Source organism: Dipodomys merriami, unplaced genomic scaffold (genome assembly GCF_024711535.1).
Source record: "Dipodomys merriami isolate MVZ:Mamm:240054 unplaced genomic scaffold, mDipMer1.0.p SCAF_2, whole genome shotgun sequence".
Taxonomy (NCBI): domain Eukaryota; kingdom Metazoa; phylum Chordata; class Mammalia; order Rodentia; family Heteromyidae; genus Dipodomys; species Dipodomys merriami.
Window position 1 is genome coordinate 70,000,420 of NW_027203381.1, and position 20,917 is coordinate 70,021,336.

General features: G+C 39.8%; 1 protein-coding gene and 1 non-coding gene across 2 annotated transcripts in view; both read left to right on the top strand.

Annotated features, from left to right (window-relative positions):
- The window catches only part of Osbpl11 (oxysterol binding protein like 11), a 74,416-nt gene that overhangs the window by 15,505 nt on the left and 37,994 nt on the right, over nt 1–20,917 (top strand). The window contains exons 2-6 of the mRNA XM_070030002.1: nt 3,118–3,186; nt 9,359–9,534; nt 11,493–11,572; nt 14,091–14,267; nt 20,000–20,201. Coding sequence (XP_069886103.1) covers nt 3,118–3,186; nt 9,359–9,534; nt 11,493–11,572; nt 14,091–14,267; nt 20,000–20,201 — 704 coding nt within the window. The remainder of the gene's footprint in view (nt 1–3,117; nt 3,187–9,358; nt 9,535–11,492; nt 11,573–14,090; nt 14,268–19,999; nt 20,202–20,917) is intronic.
- Nucleotides 18,852–18,982, top strand: LOC138832690 (small nucleolar RNA SNORA33). The gene has a single exon (XR_011373634.1). It is a non-coding gene; the product is annotated as a small nucleolar RNA SNORA33 (small nucleolar RNA).

A 20,917-nucleotide genomic window follows, 5' to 3' on the forward strand; every position in this document is an offset into this window, starting at 1 on the left:
TGCCTGACTCTCATTCTCCTCTTCTCATTCATTGTTACCTCCTGGTTATGAAATCTAATAGTTCAACGTTGAACTTACTTACCTAAGTACACTGAACATTTCTGGCCACCAACTGAAACATTCTCTCTGGTTTCTGTCTTCCTATATCATCCTTATTTTCTTCCTTTTATTTCCCTCCTCCTGACCTTCTTTCTTTTTGCCCTTAAAACTTTTCCTTGGTGTGTCTCTCTTAGACCATGTTCAAGCTCTGTATTCATGTCCTTCTTAGTCCATATTATTTGCTACCATGTGTGCTAGTAAGAATGTATGTTGTCTGAATCTGTATTGATAACTCAAACCCGGATCTCCACCCCAGATCATGCTGCTTTACAGCATCTCTCTCTGCATATATCCTGCAAGTCACTAGAATTCATGCTAAAACAAATGCAAAGCTTCCTTTCTGATTGTATTTTAGCAAAGGCCTGTTTCTGCCCAGCTGTTGCAGCTGGAATTGAGGTGTTGCCCATGTCCCCTCTCTCTTACCTTCTTCCATTCTTCATTCAGTTTCTCAGGCACCAAGTCTGGTCACCTGTGCCCCATTTGTGTGGCAGCTAAAATACAATTCTCTTGTGCCTCTTTTATGGAAAAGAGCAAGGATCCTGGTTAGTTGTTTTACTTTAGGGAGATGCATTTCTTAATATGATTGTAGATTTCAGATGGAAAGATATGCCTCCCCCCCCCCATACTTTTTAGTGGATTTTTAGAGTGCTTTGTATTTAGGAGGTATAATTAGGTTTAGATGAAAAAATTTGAAGCTGACTAAAAAGGAGCTTAAATTTAAAAACTGGTCTTATAAAGGTTAAGAAATCTGTTTGCCCAATGAGATGTACAAGTCATTATGTTGAAAACGAACTTTATAACTTTGGTGTGCCGCGTGGGGGGTGGGGGGGAAGGATGGGAGATGGAAGATGGGAAGGGGAAACAAAGGAGGCTACAATGCTTGGTAAGAAATGTACTCATTTGAGGCTGGGAAGGTGGCTCAGTTGTAGAGCGCTTGCCTTGCATGCATGAAGCCCTGGGTTCAATTCCTCAACACCACAAAAGCAAAAAGGAAAAAAGCTGGAAGTCGCGCTGTGGCTCAAGTGGTAGAGCGCTAGCCTTGAGCTGAAGAGCTGAGGGACAGCGCCCAGGCCCAGAGTTCAGGCCCCACGACCGGACCCAAAAAAAAAAAAGAAATGTACTTATTATCTTGCCCATGTAATTGTAACCCCTCTGTTCAGTATTTTCACAATAAAAAAAAATTAAGAAAAAAAGAAATATGTTTGCCAATTGAGGCAGTGATCACAGTACTCAGGAGGCTAAAGTAGGAGGATCACTAGTTTGAGGCCAGCCTGGCCTTCGTAGAGAGAGTCAATGTTTCAAAACAAAGAGAAATTAATGTCATTTGGAGATTGTGGAGTTGAAACAGTCATTATTAAAAGGTTGGGAGGAAATGAGTGTCAAACTAAACTTGGCTTAGTTCAGTTAGTCAGCTATTATATACACTATCAGCTTCCAGGACAAATCCCAAGTCAGTAGTAATATTAACAAGTTTTAAAGATCAGAAATAAACCCACGGATTGGAGGAATATTTTCCCCCACATCCAACTACTCTCCTTTCCCAGCAAGTACCAGGCTCTTCAGTTCAAGTCCTGGTACCAATAAAAAACTCCATGGGCAGTGGAGTTATGGAAGAAATTAACTTTTTCATAGTTATTATTTTGAATGTCTTAGTTTTTTTTTTTTTGAATTGTCACTTCTACTTCTTAGAACGCAAAATAGTATGATGCAGTTAGAGAAGAAGTAGGGTTTTGTTTGTTTTGTTCTTGTCTTCTTGGGGTATAGATTACACATACCAGGCAAGTACTCTACCACTGAGCCACAATATACTGTCATGTGCAATTTATACTCAGATATGTGGTGTTTCTTGTTTTAACAAGCGGGTTTTTAAAAAATTAGCAAGTATGTTAAAAATCTATAAAAATTGTTACATTCTAAATGAGAATAAAGCATGAGGGTTTGGAGATAGTAACATGGAAAATATCACAGGTTGAGTCTTATCTGGGATATTTGGGTCAGAAGTGTTTCAGGTTTTAGAGTATTGATGTAAATTTCATTGATTGAGCATTCCTTATTTTGAAAATCCAAATAGCTTTCAAGATGCATAAGACAGAAGTTCTGTTGTGGCTCTTTGTGCTGGCCACCAGATGGCACCAGCATTCCACACCATTGGTTTCGCAGAATGGTGGATAATTCTTGAAATATGTGAAAGGATAAAGGAGGGACACCTTCCAAAGAATAGGATGTTCTTTTATTCTTATTTTTTAGCAATACTGGAGATTTGAACTTGGCCTTGCGCTTGCTAGACTGGTGCAATACCACTGAGCCACACTTCTAGCTGCTTTTTCTCTGGTTATTTTTAGGATAGGGTTTTATTTCTCTTACTGCTTTTACTATTTTCTTTTTTGTGCCAGTCTTGGGGCCTGAACTCAGGGCCTGGGCACCATCTCTGAGCTTTTTGCTCAAGGCTGGCACTCTTACCACTTGAGCCACACCTCCACTTCCTGCCTTTTTTGGTGCTTAATTGGAGATAAGATTCTCACAGCCTTTCCTGCCCAGGCTAGCTTTGAACCATCAGATCTCATCTTCCTGAGTGTATAGGATTACAGGCATGAAACACTGCTTTTAGACTTCGGTGAAAAACATACAGCACTGCATCTAATTTTCCTTCTATAGAGATGGAATCTCACTGTGTTTTCTGCCTGAGTTGCTGTGGCACTATGATCTCCCAATCTCAGCTTCTCATATAGCTTGATATGACAGATAACATGCTACTGCATCCAGCCATGAATTGAGAAGGTCCCAAACTTCTGCCCTAACTGTCCTTGAACCTTGATTCTCCTGTCTCAGCCTTGTAGAGTGCTACCGTAGCAAGTATGAGGACCTGAGTTCAGTCCCCAGTGTTTCCAAGAAAAAAATAAAAGTTGAAAGTATTAATATAAAATTAGGTCTGCAACATTTTCAGAACTAGGCAATAAGCTTCCTGGGGATTTTCCCCCCTAATTTTCACTGACTCTCTTTCTGTTCTTTTTGAAACAGTGATCACATGGAAAATGTCTATGGCTACTTAATGAAGTATACCAACCTTGTCACAGGGTGGCAGTACAGGTAAGTGTGATTATTAATGTTCCATCAGTCTCTCCCAAGAGATCTTGTAACTGATAAATTTATATCCTGATACTTCCTTAAATTACAGACATATCTAGGAACTTTTTAGAGGAGGATTTACCACATTGTCCAAAAGTATGGTGACTGACTTTCTTTCTAAAGGGTAGAGGAGATGATTTTATGTTCACATGGCAGCCTCTAAATGCCTCATAAGTATTATTGGGATTAAATCTCAGCAGGGCACTGGTGGCTCAAGCCTGTAATCCTATCTACTCAGGAGGCTGAGATCTGAGGATCAGGGTTCAAAGCCAGCCCCAGCAGGAAAGTCTATGAGACTCTTATCTTTAATAAACCACTCAGAAAATTAGAAGTGGCGCTATGGCTCTAGTGGTAGAACACTGACTTTGAGCTGAAGAGCTGAGGGACAGTGCCCTGGCTCAGAGTTCAAGCCCCACAACCGACCAAAAAAAAAAAAAAAGATTAGAATCCCATGTTCTTGTGTTTTTATAGTTTCAGAGATTGAACAAGAGATTTTTCTTGGAATTCTTAAACTTCCCTAAGGCCTTCGAGAGGTTAAATAGCCAGCCCAAGGTAGCCTAAGTAGGGAAGCCAGCCTTGTATAGACTTGGTAACTGTGGGGCCAAATGTGAAGTCCTCTCCCCCAGCTCCTGGCAACTGACTTTGACTACTTCTGGAATATCATACTAGTGGAGCACACAGTATTTGTTCTTTTGTGACTTGTTTATTTCACTTAGCGTACTACCTTCAAAATTTATCCATATTATAGACATAGTCACAGCTTACTTTTTAAGGCAAATAATATCCCATCGTATGTCAGTAACATATTTTTTATGTATTCATCTTTGATGTACATTAGGGTTTTTCTCTTTTGACTATTGTGAGTAATGTTACTATGAATATATTGGTATATTAAGTCTGTTTGAGTCTTTCTTTTGTGTCTGCCCAGAAGTAGAACTGCTAGATGATATAGTAATTCTATTTGGTGTTTATTTTTGTGGTTTTTTGTTTTTTTTTGTTTTTTGTCAGTCATGGGGCTTGAACTCTGGGCCCTGGGTACTGTTCCTGAGATTTCTTGCTCAAGGCTAGTGTTCTACCACTTGAGCCACAGGTCTGCTTCCATCTTTTTGGTGCTTGATTGGAGAGAAAAGTCTCACTGACTTTCCTACCTGGGCTGGCGTTGAACTATCATCTTCAGAGCTCAGCCTCCTGAGTAGCTAAAATTATAGTCATGAGCCACTGGCGCCTAGCTCCAAAGTCTGTTTTTATAGACAAATTATTTTGTCTCTGTGATCTCATTCTGTTTTTGATTCACATGTCATTTGGAGATTTCTTTTGCCATGTTAGAATAATGGGAAATGGATTTTCCTTCCTACTTTAAATAACTAGACATCCAGACTAATACATGAAAGAATCGTAGAATAGTAGAAGCACTGACGAAAAAAATGACATTTTTAAAACAGGAGGCCAGTTCCTGCCATGTTTAGTTTAATATAACATTAAAGAATTTGAATAGGAAATGAGAGATCATATGAGAGAGATTGAAGCTGAAGAAATGATGCTTATAAGGGGAAAATTTCTATTGAAGTGGGCAGTTCTCCTGGGTTCCTTTGTTTCAGCAGTACTAGAGTCTGACTCAGTATTGTGCTTGAAGGGCACATGATCTCTCAGTCCTTTTTACATTCATTATTTTTTAGATAGGATCTCTTGTTCTTGCCCAGGCCAATCTTGAACCATTATCTTTCTCTCTCTGCCTCCTGAATAGCTGGTGTCTGGCCCTCTTTTCCTTTTTATTTTTAAAAATTGTTTTAAAAGATGGGCTGGGAAGGTGGCTCAGTGGTAGAGCGCTTGCCTTGCATGCCTGAGGCCCTGGGTTCGATTCCTCAGCACCACATAAGCAAAAAGAAAAAAGCCGGAAGTGGCGCTGTGGCTCAAGTGATAGAGTGCTAGCCTTGAGCTGAAGAGCTGAGGGACAGCACCTAGGCCCAGAGTTCAGGCCCCACGACCATACCCCCCCCCAAAAAAAAAGAAAAGAAAAGAAAGACATTGTAAGAGTCTTTTATTTTTTTTAATTTTTTTATTTTTTTTGGGTCCGGTCATGGGGCCTGAACTCTGGGCACTGTCCCTCAGCTCTTCAGCTCAAGGCTAGCGCTCTACCATTTAAGCCACAGTGACACTTCAGGCTTTTTTCTTTTTTCTTATGTGGTGCTGAGGAATCGAACCCAGGGCCTCATGCATGCAAGGCAAGCGCTCTACCACTGAGCCACCTTTCCAGCCCTTATGTTATATTTTAGTACTGTGTCCTCTCTTTCTTTTTAAATTTCCATTTATATCTTTTATTGAATGTTATTTAGAAAAGCTGACAAATGGGACAGAGTGGGAAAATCCCAAAAAGATGCAAGCATATAGAGCTTAGTATATGTTCCAGATATTTCAGGTCATTGACAGCCTGAGAGTGCCTGGGAAGGAGAGGCAGGTGTTTATGTCATTGCACAAAGGGGGTTACCAAAAGAGCCATTAAGCTACTTTATGCTTGGGGAGCTAGCTAGCAGACCCACGCCAACACTTAAGATGGAGAGAAGGTCTCTGCTGAGCTAGCTGTGTAAGAAACCAGTTTTAGTGATTTCAGAAAGTGTGGGGTGAAAGGCAACATCCGTGTTTGTAACTGAGAACACAATGCCCTTTACCAATTTGCCGTGAGAAGCTTCAGTTTGTCAGTGTCACTACTGTCAGCCTACCTCAAACAAATAAAAATCCTGTGTGTGTGTGTGTGTGTGTGTGTGTGTGTGTGTGTGTGTGTGTGTGTGTGTGTGTGTGTGTGTGTGTGTGTGTGTGTGTGTGTGTGTGTGTGTGTGTGTGTGTGTGTATGCGTGCACGTGTGCACATACTCACACACTGGTACCAGGATTTGAACTCAGGCTCTCATGTTCTCATTTGACTTTTCTGCTCATGGCTAACAATACCACTTGACCCACCTTTCCAGCCTGGCATTTTGCTACTTAATTGGAAGACTCTTTTGTCCAGTTGTCTTCAAACCCTGATTCTTCAGGTCGCAGCCTCAGAGCATGGTGGCATAAGTAAAAGTGCATGATTTGTTTTCTGGATGGAGGTACTAAGGCCAGCAAAGGTACAGAGTCCTCAGCATGGAACATCTAGACTGAATGGTGAGAAAAGTCCTGGGCTTAGTAGTTTAGTCTCTAAGTAGATCAGAGGAAGCTTAACTAACCAAAGTGCTGTACCTGTGTGAATAAGTAAGGCAGTTTCCCTGTAACCCATTTCTATTTTGACTAAAGGCAATTTAGAGCAGCTTGGATAAATCCAGAATGGGCATACTGTATAATAAAGAATTGCTGGGGCTGGGACGATGGCTCAGTGGTAGAGTGCTTGCCTGGCATGCATGAGGCCCTGGGTTCGATTCCTCAGCACCACATAAGCAGAAAAAGCCAGAAGTGGCGATGTGACTCAAGGTAGAACGTTAGCCTTGAGCTGTAGAGCTCAGGGACAGTGCCCAGGCCCACAGTTTAGATGCCAGGACCAACAAAAACAAAGAATTGCTTGCGCCACAATGTAGTGCCCAAGAATACAAAACAGCAAAACTCTCCTGAGTCTACCTTCCTTTCATTCGAAACTCTTATTACCTGAAGGTGAAAAGAAAATTACACAACTTAAATTGGGATTTTGTTTCCTAAAATAGTTGATCTAGAACCAAATCAGAACATCAAATTCTTTTCCAAAGTCTATCAGTATTTCATCAAATTCTTTTCCTGAGTGTATCAGTATTTCATCATTCAGTTTCAAGTTCCTTATGTTTCTGCATCTCCAGTTGCAGCCTTTTCATTTTTAAACAGGATAAGTAATCTTCAGTTGTGACCTATTTAATGATATGTTCACAAAATCTTTCCCTTGACATTATTCTCATTGTGTATGGCACTGAATGTTAGACTATATTTGTTTCTTACCCAACTGTAGCTAACCTCTGAGCTCATATTTTCATTTATTTTCAGTGAATTTTATTTTATTTTTTTTGTTGGTCATGGAGCTTGAACTAAGGGCCTAGGTACTGTCCCTGAGCTCTTTTGCTCAAGGCTAGCACTCTACCACTTTGAACCACAGCACCACTTCCTTCAGTGAATTTTTAAATAAAAATTCTCATTACCATTTGTCTTTATGCAGTTTAAGTTCCCTGTTAATGAGTTTGAGAAATCTCCAAGATCCCCCTCCTCCTTGTATTTGTTTGCTTTTGTGGGTTAGCTGGCATTCCTCTTCCTTGTTAAGTGCCTTTCTCTAGGCTGGGCATGTAGCTCTGGTAGAAGACATCTACAATAACAAAGTTCTAGATTTGATTTCCAACACCACAAAAATTAATTTAAAGGAATGCCTTTTCCCAGTTACAAATTTTATGTCTCTTAAAAAACTCATTCAAACCAGGTGCCAGTGCCTCACACCTATAATCCTATCTACTCAGGAATCTGAAGTCTGAGAATTGTGGTTTGAAGCCAGCTTGGGCAAGAAAGTATGTGACATTTCTTATCTCAGATTACCTATCAAAAAGCTGAAGTAGAGCTGTGGCTCAAGAAGAGCACTAGCCTTGAGCAGCAAAGCTTAGGGACAGCACTGAGACCCTGAGTTCAAGCCCCAGGACTGGCATAAGCGCATGTATGTGCACGTGTAAGTGCATGTGTGCGTGGCTTGCACACATACACACACAGGCACACACACACCCTCTCAAGTTTTTAAGTAAATTAAGCATACATTAGTTGTATAATGGTGTTCATTGTGACAGTTCCACATATGGATATAATGTATCCACAACAACCTTGTTCCCTCTATCACTCTCCTTTTATCCCACTCCCCCTTGGTAAAACAATTAAAACAGATTGCACTGTTCTAATGTCATACATGTGAGTAAACTAAGTTGACCATACCCATACTCATGTACCTCCATTGTTTGCCCGTCCCCCAATCCAGTGGTGCCAACTCCTCCATCAGAGCCTGTTTTACTTTACTGTCATTCATCTTTTTTATTGTATATTAATTGCACAAAGGATTTTCAGCATGGTATTCCAAATTTATACACATTATATGTTGTTCAGAATAACACTCTTTACTGCTTTCTCTTTTCCTGCCCCCAATCCTGCATTGATAAGCAACTTTCATTTCATATACATGCCATTTAATATACAGTTGTATCTCAAAATTATTTGCTCTCCATCTTTCTTTTTCCTTCTCTCCTCCCCTCATCCTCCTCCATAGTTCCATAATTAGAATCATATTCTGTGCATATAAATTTATGTATATAGGAATACATATACAGATACTCATGAATATGTATATCTTTTAGGTCTAGCTTCCAATTCCTTCTATTTTCCTACAAATAACATTTCAATTTTCTTTATGGCTGTGTAATATTCCATCATGTATGTATTTGTGTGTATCTATATATCACATCTCTATCCTTTCATCTGTTGTTGGGCACTTTGATTTTTTACCATTTGGCTGTTGTGAACAGCACTGTAATAAACACAAGTGTTTATTACGAGTTGTCCACTGAAGTTCACTCCCTTGGATACATACGAAATAGTGACATGGTGAAGTTATCAGGTAGGTCTATGTTTAGTTTTATGAGGAGCCTCCATATTGATTTCCATAGTGGAATGTTAACATTTCCATAGTGAGAATGTTAACATTCTCAATAGCATTGTATGAAGATTCCTTTTTCCTCATATCCTCACCAGCATTACTTGTGTTCTTGATGTTTTTTTGTTTTTTGGGTCTGGTCGTGGGGCCTGAACTCTGGGCCTTGGCGCTGTCCCTCAGCTCTTCAGCTCAAGGCTAGCACTCTACCACTTGAGCCACAGTGCCACTTCTGGCTTTTTTCTTTTTGTTTATGTGGTGCTGAGGAATCGAACCCAAAGACCCAGGCATGCAAGGCAAGTGCTCTACCACTGAGCCACCTTCCCAGCCCACTTGTGTTCTTGATGAAGCCCATTCTACTTCAGTAATTTTTACTGCTAAGATATTTTGGGTAGTTTTTCAAATACTACATTTTTAAATTTTACTTTTAATAAGTGTTCCTAACTTCTAAATGATATTTGCTTTGCTTTAGTTTGGCTGGGGAAAATGTTTAAAAATTACAACTTTCTTTTCATTACAGGTTTTTTGTTTTGAATAATGAGGCTGGGCTGTTGGAGTACTTTGTGAATGAACAGTCTAGAAATCAGAAACCCAGAGGCACCTTGCAGCTTGCGGGTGCTGTGATATCACCCAGTGATGAAGACTCACACACCTTCACTGTGAATGCTGCAAGTGGGGAGCAGTATAAACTCAGAGGTATGACAGGGAAATGTAAATCGATACTATGGTTTTCTTCATCCCTTGAGAAGTTGCTGTACTTGGACCTGCTTTATTTGGGTTTTGGGGAAAGAAACTGCTATCCCTGTGTAGACATAACATTCTAAATCTCAAAACTGCTCTGAGAATTTATGGAGTCTATTTTAATAAATAGCTGTTTTTGGCATAGGACAGAGGAACAAGTTAGTTTAAGGGTGGACTTTTGCTGGACACCGGTGGCTCAAGCGTATAATCCTGGCTACTCAGGAGGCTGAGATCTGAGGATCATTGTTCAAAGCCAGCCCAGGCAGGAAAGTCTATTAAACTCTTATCTCCAATTACACCAGAAAACCGGAAGTGGCACTGTGGCTCAAGTGATAGAGTGTGTTTGCCTTGAGCTGTGGGACAGCACTCTGGTCCACAGCCAACCCCCCCCCCCAAAAAAAAAGAGTGTTAGGGGTATTTTTTGCTGTTATTTTGGAGATGGAATGATTTGCAGAGGCTATTATTTTGATGTGTGCTTGTGCTTAGCCCTAAAATATGGAGTTCTTTAATATTTCCTGTATCTGACATGCAAATGATTTGATTTCTTTTGTATGCACTCTATAGTTTTCAGTGATTAATGTATAACTTTTGTTGAGATAAATTGCATATTAATAAATGCACATAAAGTATAATGGCTATCCTAATGGACCATGCTGCTAAGTACTGAAAGTGTTAAATGATATATCATGTTCTTAATAAAAAATAAAATGGAGGGGCTGGGAAGGTGGCTCAGTGGTAGAGTACTTGCCTTGCATGCTCGAGGCCCTGGGTTCGATTCCCCAGCACCACATAAGCAAAAAGAAAAAAGCTGGAAGTGGCACTGTGGCTCAAGTGGTAGAGCGCTAGCCTTGAGCTGAAGAGCTGAGGGATAGCGCCCAGGCCCAGAGTTCAGGCTCCATGACCGGACCACCCCCCCCCAAAAAAAAAAAAAAAAAAAGGAAAACCAGGTGTCAGTGGCTCACACCTGTAATGCTATCTACTCAGGAGGCTGAGATCTGAAGATCGTGGTTCAAAGCCAACTTGTGCAGGAAAGTCCATGAGACTCTTATCTCCAATAAACCACCAGAAAACCGGAAATGGTGCTGTAGGTAAAGTGGTAGAGCGCTAGCCTTGAGCTGAAGAGCTGAGAGATAGCACCCAGGCCCAGAATTAAAGCTCCACGAAAGGCTGGGGCACCTGTGGCTCACACCTGTAATCCTAACTACTCAGGATGCTTAGATCTGAGGATTGTGGTTTGAAGCCAGCCTGGGCATGAAAGTCTATGAGACACTTATAGCCAGTTAATCGCAGAAAAAGCCAGAAGTGGAACTATAGCTCAAGTGGTAAAGCTTTATCCTTGAGCACAAATGCTCAGGTATAGCACCCAAACCCAGAGTTCAAGCTCTAGGACCAGCAAATAAAAATAAAAATAGGGCTGGGAATATGGCTTAGTGGTAGAGTGCTTGCTTAGCATGTGTAAAACCCTGGGTTCAATTCCTCAGTACCACATAAACAGAAAAGGCCAGAAGTGGCTGTGGCTCATGGCTCAAGTGGTAGAGTGATAGCCTTGAGCAAAAGAAGCCCAGGGACAGTGCCCAGGCCTTGAGTTCAAGCCCCAGGACTGGCAAAAAGCAAACAAAAAAAAGTTGTTTATGTAAGAACACATTATGAGAATTTTAAGACATGTGAGTTTTAACCTCACCTGGCTACATGTAGTGTATCCTTCTTACAAAATTTACACATTAACCACTGTGTTCATTGGTAAGGCCAGTTCTTACTCTTCTTTTTTAACCTCTCTGTACACAAGAACATTTGCTGTAGGAACAGTAGTACTATTCTTTACTTTTCAGTCATCTGTTCTTCATGCTGTGGACATTTAATTTTATTCCTTAAATAAAGATAAAAGTAAATAACTTGTATGTTCTTTTTATCAGCCACAGATGCTAAAGAGCGACAACATTGGGTTAGCAGACTTCAGATATGTACACAGCATCATACTGAAGCTATTGGGAAGGTATGTGGGTTTATGTATGATATTAGTGCACCAAATGGGGAGAGGATGCTGTTTTTTATATTTTTAAGTGAGATAGTATTTATGTAGCAGAAAATACACCCTATTTCAAATTGAGAATTCCAGGGGCTGGGAAGGTGGCTTAGTGGTAGAGTGCTTACCTTGCATGCATGAGGCCCTGGGTTTGATTCCTCAGCACCACATAAGCAGAAAAAGCCTGAAGTGGTGCTGTGGCTCAAGTGGTAGAACACTAGCCTTGAGCTGAAGAGCTGTGGGACAGTGCCCAGGCCCAGAGTTCAGGCCCCACAGCCTACAAAAAAATAAAATAAAAATTAGAATCTCATAGTTTTAATATATTAACACAGTTATGCAGCCATCTCAACCATATAATTCTAGAACATTTCATTACGTATAAAAGCTTGTACCCAATAACAGTAACTTAATACTTACTCTTTCCTGTCCAAGCTTTGGCAAACACCAATCTGCATTTACTGATCTACTTAATGTTTTCATAGATTTGTCTATATCAATGAACTAAAACTCTCAAGGAAGCTGAGTGTTGGTGGCTCAAACCTGCAAATCCTAGCTGCTCAGGAGGCTGAGACCTGATGATTTGCGGTTCAAAGCCAACCTGAGCAGAAAAGTCCCTGTGAGACTCTCATCTGCAATAAACTACTCTAAAAAGCCAGAAGTGGCACTGTGGCTCAAGTGGTAGAGCGCTATAGCCTTGAGCTCAAAGAGGCTCAGGGACAGTACTCAGGCCCTGAGTTCAAGCCCCAGGAGTAGAAAAAAAAAAGTGTCTCAAAGACTTTCCTGTTTGGGCTGGCTTCAAACCATGGTCCTCAGATCTCAGCCTTCTGAGTAGCTAGGATTACAGGCATGAGCCCTCTGATGCCCAGTACCATTGTATATTTCTACTGGAAATTTATTAGAGTTCTAATTTCTTCGTATCTTGCCAATATTTGCTGGTATCATTCATATATATAAAATACTTTATAAATAATGTCTATACATATACCTGTATCTGTATATAAACTTTCACACATATATCTATCAACATATGTAGTTATTATAGTGGGTAGAAAGTGAACTCTTACTATGGTTTTGATCTCATTTCCTTAATGACTAATCATAACATCTTTTTATTTGTTCTTGGTCAAAATGTACATATCCTGATGAGTATGCGTATATATATGTGTAATTTAAAGTGAAAAATGTTTTAATACTTCCAAAGTTAGAGATTTGTAAAAGTAACATGGGTGGCATATTTAAAGGATTCCATATTTATGTAATACTTAATTTTGTTTCATTTTTTTGTCATGTTTTGCTCCACCTTGTCATTTTTAAAAGTTACCCTATAGAGTTAGATGTGGATGTTCACCACTGTAATCATAGTAATTGATAGACTGTGGCACGGGAAACTTGGATTCAAGGCCAACCTGAGCTACATAGCATGATTCTGTATAAAAGAAAACCAAGGTGGGGAGGGAAAGTGGGAGAAAAATGAGAGAGGGAGTAACAAGAAATGTACTTATTACCTTACTTATGTAACTATAACCCCTCTTTACATCACCTTGACAATAAAAAATAAATAATAAAAAAAAGAAAACCAAACAAAAGCAAAAGTTTCAGTTGGGTAGGTAGAGTAGTCTTTTGGAAAGCTGACGACTCATTACGCTGTAATCATTATCAATGCCTAGAAAGTACTGGCTTGTTCCAAAGGATACTTGTGTATTTCATTAGGAGATAAATCATATTGTATATTGCCAAATTTGGTTATTATGTTAGTTTAAAAACCTGAAATTAGGGCTGGGAAGGTGGCTCAATGGTAGAGTGCTTGCCTTGCATGCATGAGGCCCTGGGTTTGATTCCTCAGCACCATATAAGCAGAAAAAAGTGAAAGTGGCACTGTGGCTCAAGTGGTAGAGCGCTAGCCTTGAACTGAAGAGCAGAAGGACAGCGCCCAGGCCCAGAGTTCAGGCCCCATGACCAAAGAATAAAAAAAACCCTGAAATTAGAAATATTCAATTATTCTGATATACTTGGTAAAATTAAAATTTTTCTTTGAAAAACAAAGGTGGAAGTCAATTTTCTTTTTTCTTTTTTTTTTTTTTTTTTTTTGGGTCCGGTTGTGGGGCCTGAACTCTGGGCCTGGGCACTGTCCCTCAGCTCTTCAGCTCAAGGCTAGCGCTCTACCACTTGAGCCACAGCGCCACTTCTGGCTTTTTGCTTATGTGGTGCTGAGGAATCGAACCCAGGGCCTCATGCATGCAAGGCAAGCACTCTACCACTGGACCACCTTCCCAGCCCCTGGAAGTCAATTTTCTAAATAAAATTTTAGTTTATTATGGGATAGGTGAAATGTTTAAGCTTTAAGTAACTTTTACCTTCAGAAGTGGTCTGTAGTGAATTTTAAGATTAATTTTCAAAATTGTACATATTTAAACCTCAGATGTATGGTAGTTTTGAGGGAGAAAGAGTCAGTATTTAAAAAACAGAATGGAATGATTTTGTCTCACAGAATAATCCTCCTCTGAAGTCCCGGAGCTTCTCACTTGCATCTAGTGGTAATTCGCCCATATCCCAGAGAAGACCAAGTCAAAACGCCATTTCTTTTTTTAATGTTGGACATTCCAAACTACAGTCAGTGAGTAAAAGAGCTCACTTACCTCCAGACCATCTTGTGGAAGTCAGAGAAGTAAGTATGAATTGAAGACAAGTTAAAATGCAAAACCAAAAAAACAGTGTCTTTCTCAGTTTTGTCACAAAAATGTTTTAAATATATTTTGTGCCATCTGAGGCTTTCCCTGTTCTGCTTGATTTAGTCTATTGGCTTTTTTTTTTTTTTTTTTGCTGGGCATGGTACTTGAACTTTGGACCTAGCTGCTTCCTGAGCTCCTTTTGCCCAAGGCTAGTACTTTACCACTTGAACCAAAGCTCCACTTCTGGCTTTTTCCGTGATTAATTGGATATAAGAGACTCATGAACTTTCCTGCTTGGATTGGCTTTGAATCACAATTTTCAGATCTGAAGCTTACTGAATAGCTAGGATTACAGGCATGAGCCACAGTTGCCTAGCTTTTGGTGAGGCTTTTTTTTTCCTCTTTTTCTTTTATTGGTTGGGGGGCTTGAACTCCAACTGGGTGCTGTCCCTGAGATTTTTCACTCAAGGCTAGCACTCTACCACTTTGAGCCCACAGCACCACTTCCAGTTTTCTGGTGGTTAATTGGAGATAAGAGTCTTATGGACTTCCTTTCCGTGGCTGGCTTTGAACCGCCATTCCCAGATCTTAGCCTCCTGAGTAGTTAGGAATAGTCATGAGTCACCATCACCTGGCTGATAATATTGAGAGTTCCTAACATTCTAACTGTCTAACTAGGAAGGGTCATGATGCTGTCACTTTTTTTTTTTTTATTTCTTGTGTGTCTGTTGGGATTTATGCATCTCTTGGGATGAATATCTCTTTCAATTTCATGAAGATTTTTTTTAAAATAAGCTGCCTCTCTTGACAGTATGCCCTGGGATATTGATTTGTTTGTTGTGGTACAATATATACAACTGGTGTATTACTTCTCTCTGCTGTTGCTGAGTAAATACCTATGAGTGTGATTTCAGGCACCCCTATTTATGCCTCCTTGTGCCAGGTCGTGGCTGGAGTTTTTACTTGTCCTGTTTTATTATTATTATTATTATTAAGTAGTTGTACTGATAGGCTTCAGAGTGCAGAAGTCAGGTTATAAGTACAATGCATCTTGATCTTGTCACTCCTTCCATCATTCTCCCCTACTTTTTAATTGAAGTATCCTCCAGAGTTCAAGTGGAACTAGCTAGAGGTCATGGCTAGAATGAAGCACAGTTTTTCTTAGCTGGACTGGGAGTCTATCTCACTGGCCAAGCACCCACTTAAGCTTGTACTATTAAGCACAGTCCCTGTCATTAAAGACAAAGAAAATGACAGAAATGACAACATAAAAATAAGCCAGTAAAAACTATCATTGGACCAAAAACATTAGGGAATAAAAGAGTAAAAAATAATATAGAATAAACAAGTTAAAAGACAGTATTGTTTTTGTTGTTTGTGCCATCCTGAGGTGAGGCTTGAACTAAAGGCCCGAGTGATATCCCTGAACTTTTTTGCTCAAGGCTAGCACTCTACTACTTGAGGCACAGTTCTACTTCTAGCTTTTTTGGTGGTTAATTGGAAGTAAGAATCTCACAAACTTTTCTGCCTGAGCTGGCTTCCTGCCACATTGCCTGAGTAGCTTTTTCTGTTTATGTGGCACTGAGGAATGGAACCCAGGGCTTCATGCATGCTAGGCAAGCACTGTACCACTAAGCCACATTTCCAGCCCTCTAATATATTTTCTAAACTTTACTTCAGTGTGATTGTGCCTGTGTATATATTTGGATTATTGGAGATTAGTCCCACAAGTTTTGTTCATTATGCTACAGTATTGTGATCAAACCCAGGGCTTTCTGTATGTGAGACAAGTTTTGTACTACTGATCCTTACTGGTCTCCAAATTTATATTCTAAATACACATACACATGCATATATAAATGTACTGTGGTTCAAACTCAGGGTTCCATGGTGGTTTCTTTTGATATGGAATCTTGTTTTTTTGCCTGCCTAGCTTGGACCCTGATTGTCCTATTTATATGTCCTGACATAACTGGGATGACAGAGGTGACCTGCTGTGCCCAGCAATTGGTTGGGATAGGATCTTGTGTATTTCCAGGCTGGCCTCAAACTGGAATCCTCCTAATTTTAGCCTCTCAATGAGTTAGGATTACAAGCATGAGCCACCCTGCTCGTACTTTTCATTCAAAACCTTCTCTTTTTTTCTTTTCTTTTTTTCTAGGATGGGTGAATTTTTGATCCTTAACCTTAGGCATGTGTTTTTAGGGATTACTTCATGTTCATGTATGATATACTTGGTTTACTTGGTAGGATGATTTTGTATCTCTCTTTTAGTAACCTGTGTTAAATTATATTTCAAACCACCTGAGAGCTAGAAGTATAAGTAAGTGGTAGAGCACTCTCTCAGCATGCATACGACCCTGACTTTGAACTCAAGCATCATAGAAAGAAAGAAAAAATGAATGTTTGAATGTGACATTTAAAAAACTTATAGCCAAAGCCGGGCGCTGGTGGCTCACGCCTGTAATCCTAGCTACTCAGGAAGCTGAGATCTGAGGATCGTGGTTCAAAGCCAGCCCGGGCAGGAGAGACTGTGAGACTCCTATCTCCAATAAACCACCAGAAAACTGGAAGTGGCGCTGTAGCTCAAGTGGTAGAGCGCTTGCCTTGAGCTGAAGAGCTGAGGGACAGCGCCCAGGCCCAGAGTTCAAGCCCCACGACCGACCAAAAAAAATTAAAAAAAAAAAAAACTTATAGCCAGGCGCTGGTGTCTCATGCCTATAATTCTAGCTAATCAAGAGGCTGAGATCTGAGGATCTTACGGTTCAAAGCCAGCCTGGGCAGGAAAGTCTGTGAGACTCTTACCTCCAATTAACCACCAGAAAATTGGAAGTGGTGCTGTGGCTCAAGTGGTAAAAAGCACTAGCCTTGAGCTAAAGAGCTCAGGGACAGTGCTCAGGCCCAGAGTTCAAGCCCTATGATTAACGAAAACATATCAACAACAACAAAATACTTACCTGGAACAGAGCCTCTGAAAGCTAAAGCGTCTACATTGTAGAATTTCTTTTTCTTTTTTCTTTTTTTTAACTGTTTCCTTTTTAAAAAAAAAATTTATTGTAAAAATAGTGTACAGAGGGGTTACAGTTACATGAGTAAGGTAATGAATACATTTCCTATCAAGGGTTGCTACCTCCTCCTTTGTTTATCCCCTACCATCCCTTTCCTTCTTCCCTCCCCAACTCCTCCCACCCCCCACCCCCAAGTTGTGAAGTTCATTTTCAACATAGTGTCTTATACATCTCATTGTTACAATGGGTAAACCTGTATCCTTATTTCAGCATTTTGTTATTTCCCTTTTCCTCCCTAAATTAGAAAGATGTATATACAAGATGCAGAGCACCAACATCAAATGTAGTTACATTGTAGAATTTCTGTGAGAAAGAAGCTAGTTTCCAAGCCCCTCCCAAATCTAATACAGCAATCACTAAATGGGCAAAGGAGCTAAGGAGAGGCTTCCCAGAAGAGGTACTGATGGCAAAGAAACACATGAGGAAATGCCCATCATCTCTGGCCATAAAGGAAATGCAAATCAAAACAACTCTAAGATTCCTTCTCATCCCAGTGAATTGAACAACAGCAAATGTTGGTGAGGATGTGGGGAAAAGGGAACCCTACTGCACTGTTGATGGGAATGTAAACTAATACAACCATTCTGGAAAGCAGTCTAGAGCTTCCCTGTGACCCAGCCATGCCACTCCTAGGCACCTACGCTGAATATTATGAGCCAGGACATGAAAAAGACACTTGCACATCCATGTTCATTGCTGCACTATTCATAATAGCCATAAGATGAGTGGATTAAAAAAATGTGGTACTTATACACAATGGAATTTTATACAGCCATTAGAAAGAATAAAATAATGTCATTTGAAAAAAAAATGTCATTTGGAGGGAAATGGATGGAACTCGAAGAAATCATGTTAGGTGAGGTAAGCCAAGCTCAGAGACAAACTGCATGTTTTCTCTGATATGCAGAAATTAGATCTAAAACACATTGGGATATGATAAAGTATTCAGGATTCTAGACACAGTGAGACCAGAAGAGGATACTTTTAGGAGAGAAACACAAAGGTACAATGCCTACATGCCTCTTCATATTTACATAAATAAAATATACCAAAATGAACTCTAAGGTACGGAAACAAGAGATCTCTCGTTTTTAAATTTTTACTTTTTGATTTTGTCTTTATGTTGGTGTTTTCAAGGGAGGATGGTAGGGAGGGTACAGAACTCAAAAGGAAAAGGGTGAAAAAGTACAGCAGTAGAGTTTACTGGACGCTGATGAAAGTGAACTCTACAACTTGTGGATGGAGATGAAGATGGAGGGACTGAGAGACAGAGAAGGAGCAGAAGACACTGTATAAAAGGGAATGTACTCATTACCTGACACATATAATTACAATCCCTCTGTACACCGCCTCTATAATAACAATAATGTAGTAAGCTAGTTTCCAAAGGATGGGCAATCTAGACATCTGCATAGACCTGAAAATGGTCAAGTATCATAAATTCAGTTTTCATCTAAAAATTTCCTTCCAATCATTGTTATTCTCTTGGCTGTGTTAGAAAAAGTAGATAGAAAGGCAGCCCGTGCATCTGCTTACCTAAATGTGTAGTTGAAGAGATTTAGATAAAGCTGGCAAAAATAGTGCCATGATTTAAGCCTTAAGGACAATAAAAGTCATTAAAGTCCCTGAGAATGGCTTCAACAAATTTAAATATTGGGAAATGTTTTCATAAGACCTCAGTAATATGTATAGTGCTGAGAATTTAAATAAAACTTCAAAATGTTAATAAATTGAAAAAAGAAAAAAGAAAAGGAAAAGTAGACTGAGCTCCTAACTGAAGTGGACTGTGTGTGTGTGTGTGTGTGTGTGTGTGTGTGTGTGTGTGTGTGTGTGTGTGTGTGTGTGTGTGTGTGTGTGTGTGTGTGTGTGTGTGTGTGTGTGTGTGTGTGTGTGTGTGTGTGTGTGTGTGTGTGTGTGTGTGTTTTGTCGATCATGGTGCTTGAACTCTGGGCCTGTGTGCTGTCCCTGAGCTCTTCAGCTCAAAGCTAGTGCTCTACCACTTGAGCCACAGCACCACTTCCGGTTTTCTGGTGGTTAATTGGAGATAAGAGTCTCACAGACTTTCCTGCCCAGGCAGGGTTTGAACTGTGATCCTCAGATCTCAGCCTCTTGAGTTGTTTGGATTACAGGCGTGAGCCACCGGTGCCCCGCTACTGACTGCTCTTAGATCCATCCAGCCAAGTTAATAGGACCAGAAGCTAGGTTAGGGAATAGGAGGCGAGTAAGACAGTGTCCTGAGTGTTGGTTCACATTAAGCCTGACAAAGGGATGAGGGGAAAGGGCTTGAGAACCATAACCTGAAATGCTCTGTGGAGTGAACTATTTGAAATTACTAAAGACATCCTGGAAGATTCCTTTTGACAACTTGTACATATTTTTGATGTTAATGAAAATTGGCGAGCTTTTTTGAGCTTTGTTGTTTCCAAAGGAAAAAAGATTATATCCTTTTCTTCAGGTGATTGGCATCATTAAATGCCTAGTGAAAATAGCCTAAAAAAGTTAGTTAAATTAATTTAAATTAAATTAAATTAAATTAAATTCTAAGCCAAATAAATATCTTAAAATGGCACATAAAGTGACTGATGATTATAGCAAAAACTGAATATATATAGATATTTCACAGAAATTAAGAGTGAGATCCACTGAATTCTTTTACTTAGATGATGTCTCATGCCGAAGGACAACAGAGAGACCTAATTAGGCGGATTGAATGCCTTCCTGCTTCTGGCCTTCTAAGTTCCTTGGACCAGGATCTCTTAATGCTCAAAGCAACTTCCATGGCAACTATGAACTGCTTAAATGACTGCTTTCATATTCTCCAGTTACAGCACGCATCACATCAGAAGGGCTCCTTGCCCTCAGGTAAGTTGTAGATGAAAGGTAGGACCTAACATTGAGGGTAAAAACCTGAACAGGATTGCATGTACTATTCTAACTTTGGAACACCTTTAAAAAAAAAAAGGTGAGTGGAGTAAAGGAATCTAGTGAATGAATCTCTTGGTTTTTTAGTTATCATCATAATGTTATATAAGTTCTTCCTAATAGAACAGTTTATTGATCATCTGAAAGGATTCTGGTATAAGCCAAATATGTACTAAAAATGTCTCATAAAGTGAAAATGACTAAAATGGCAACTGAATATATATACATATTAGACAGAAATTATAATCGAGCTGAGCATTGGTGGCTTGCATCTGTAATCCTAGCTACTCAGGATCCTGAGATCTGAGAATCGAAGTTCACAGCCAGCCCAGGCAGGAAAATCCATAAGACTCTTATCTCCAATTAACCACAAGAAAACCAGAAGTGACACTATGGCTCAAATGGTAGAGCTCTTGCCTTTAGCTGAAGAGCTAAGGGACAGTGCCCAGGCCCAGAGTTCAAGCCCAATGACTGACAAAAATTAAAAAAATAAATAAAATAAAAAGAGAGAAATTCTGAAGGTAAGTTGGTTTTGGAGTGAAAGATTAGAAAGAAACTATTTGAAAGAGATACAAGAGCCTACATTTGAGTTATGAACATGATGGGTACCTGGTAGGAATTGTTAAGTAGTCCTATAAATTTTCTTGTTTTTTGTT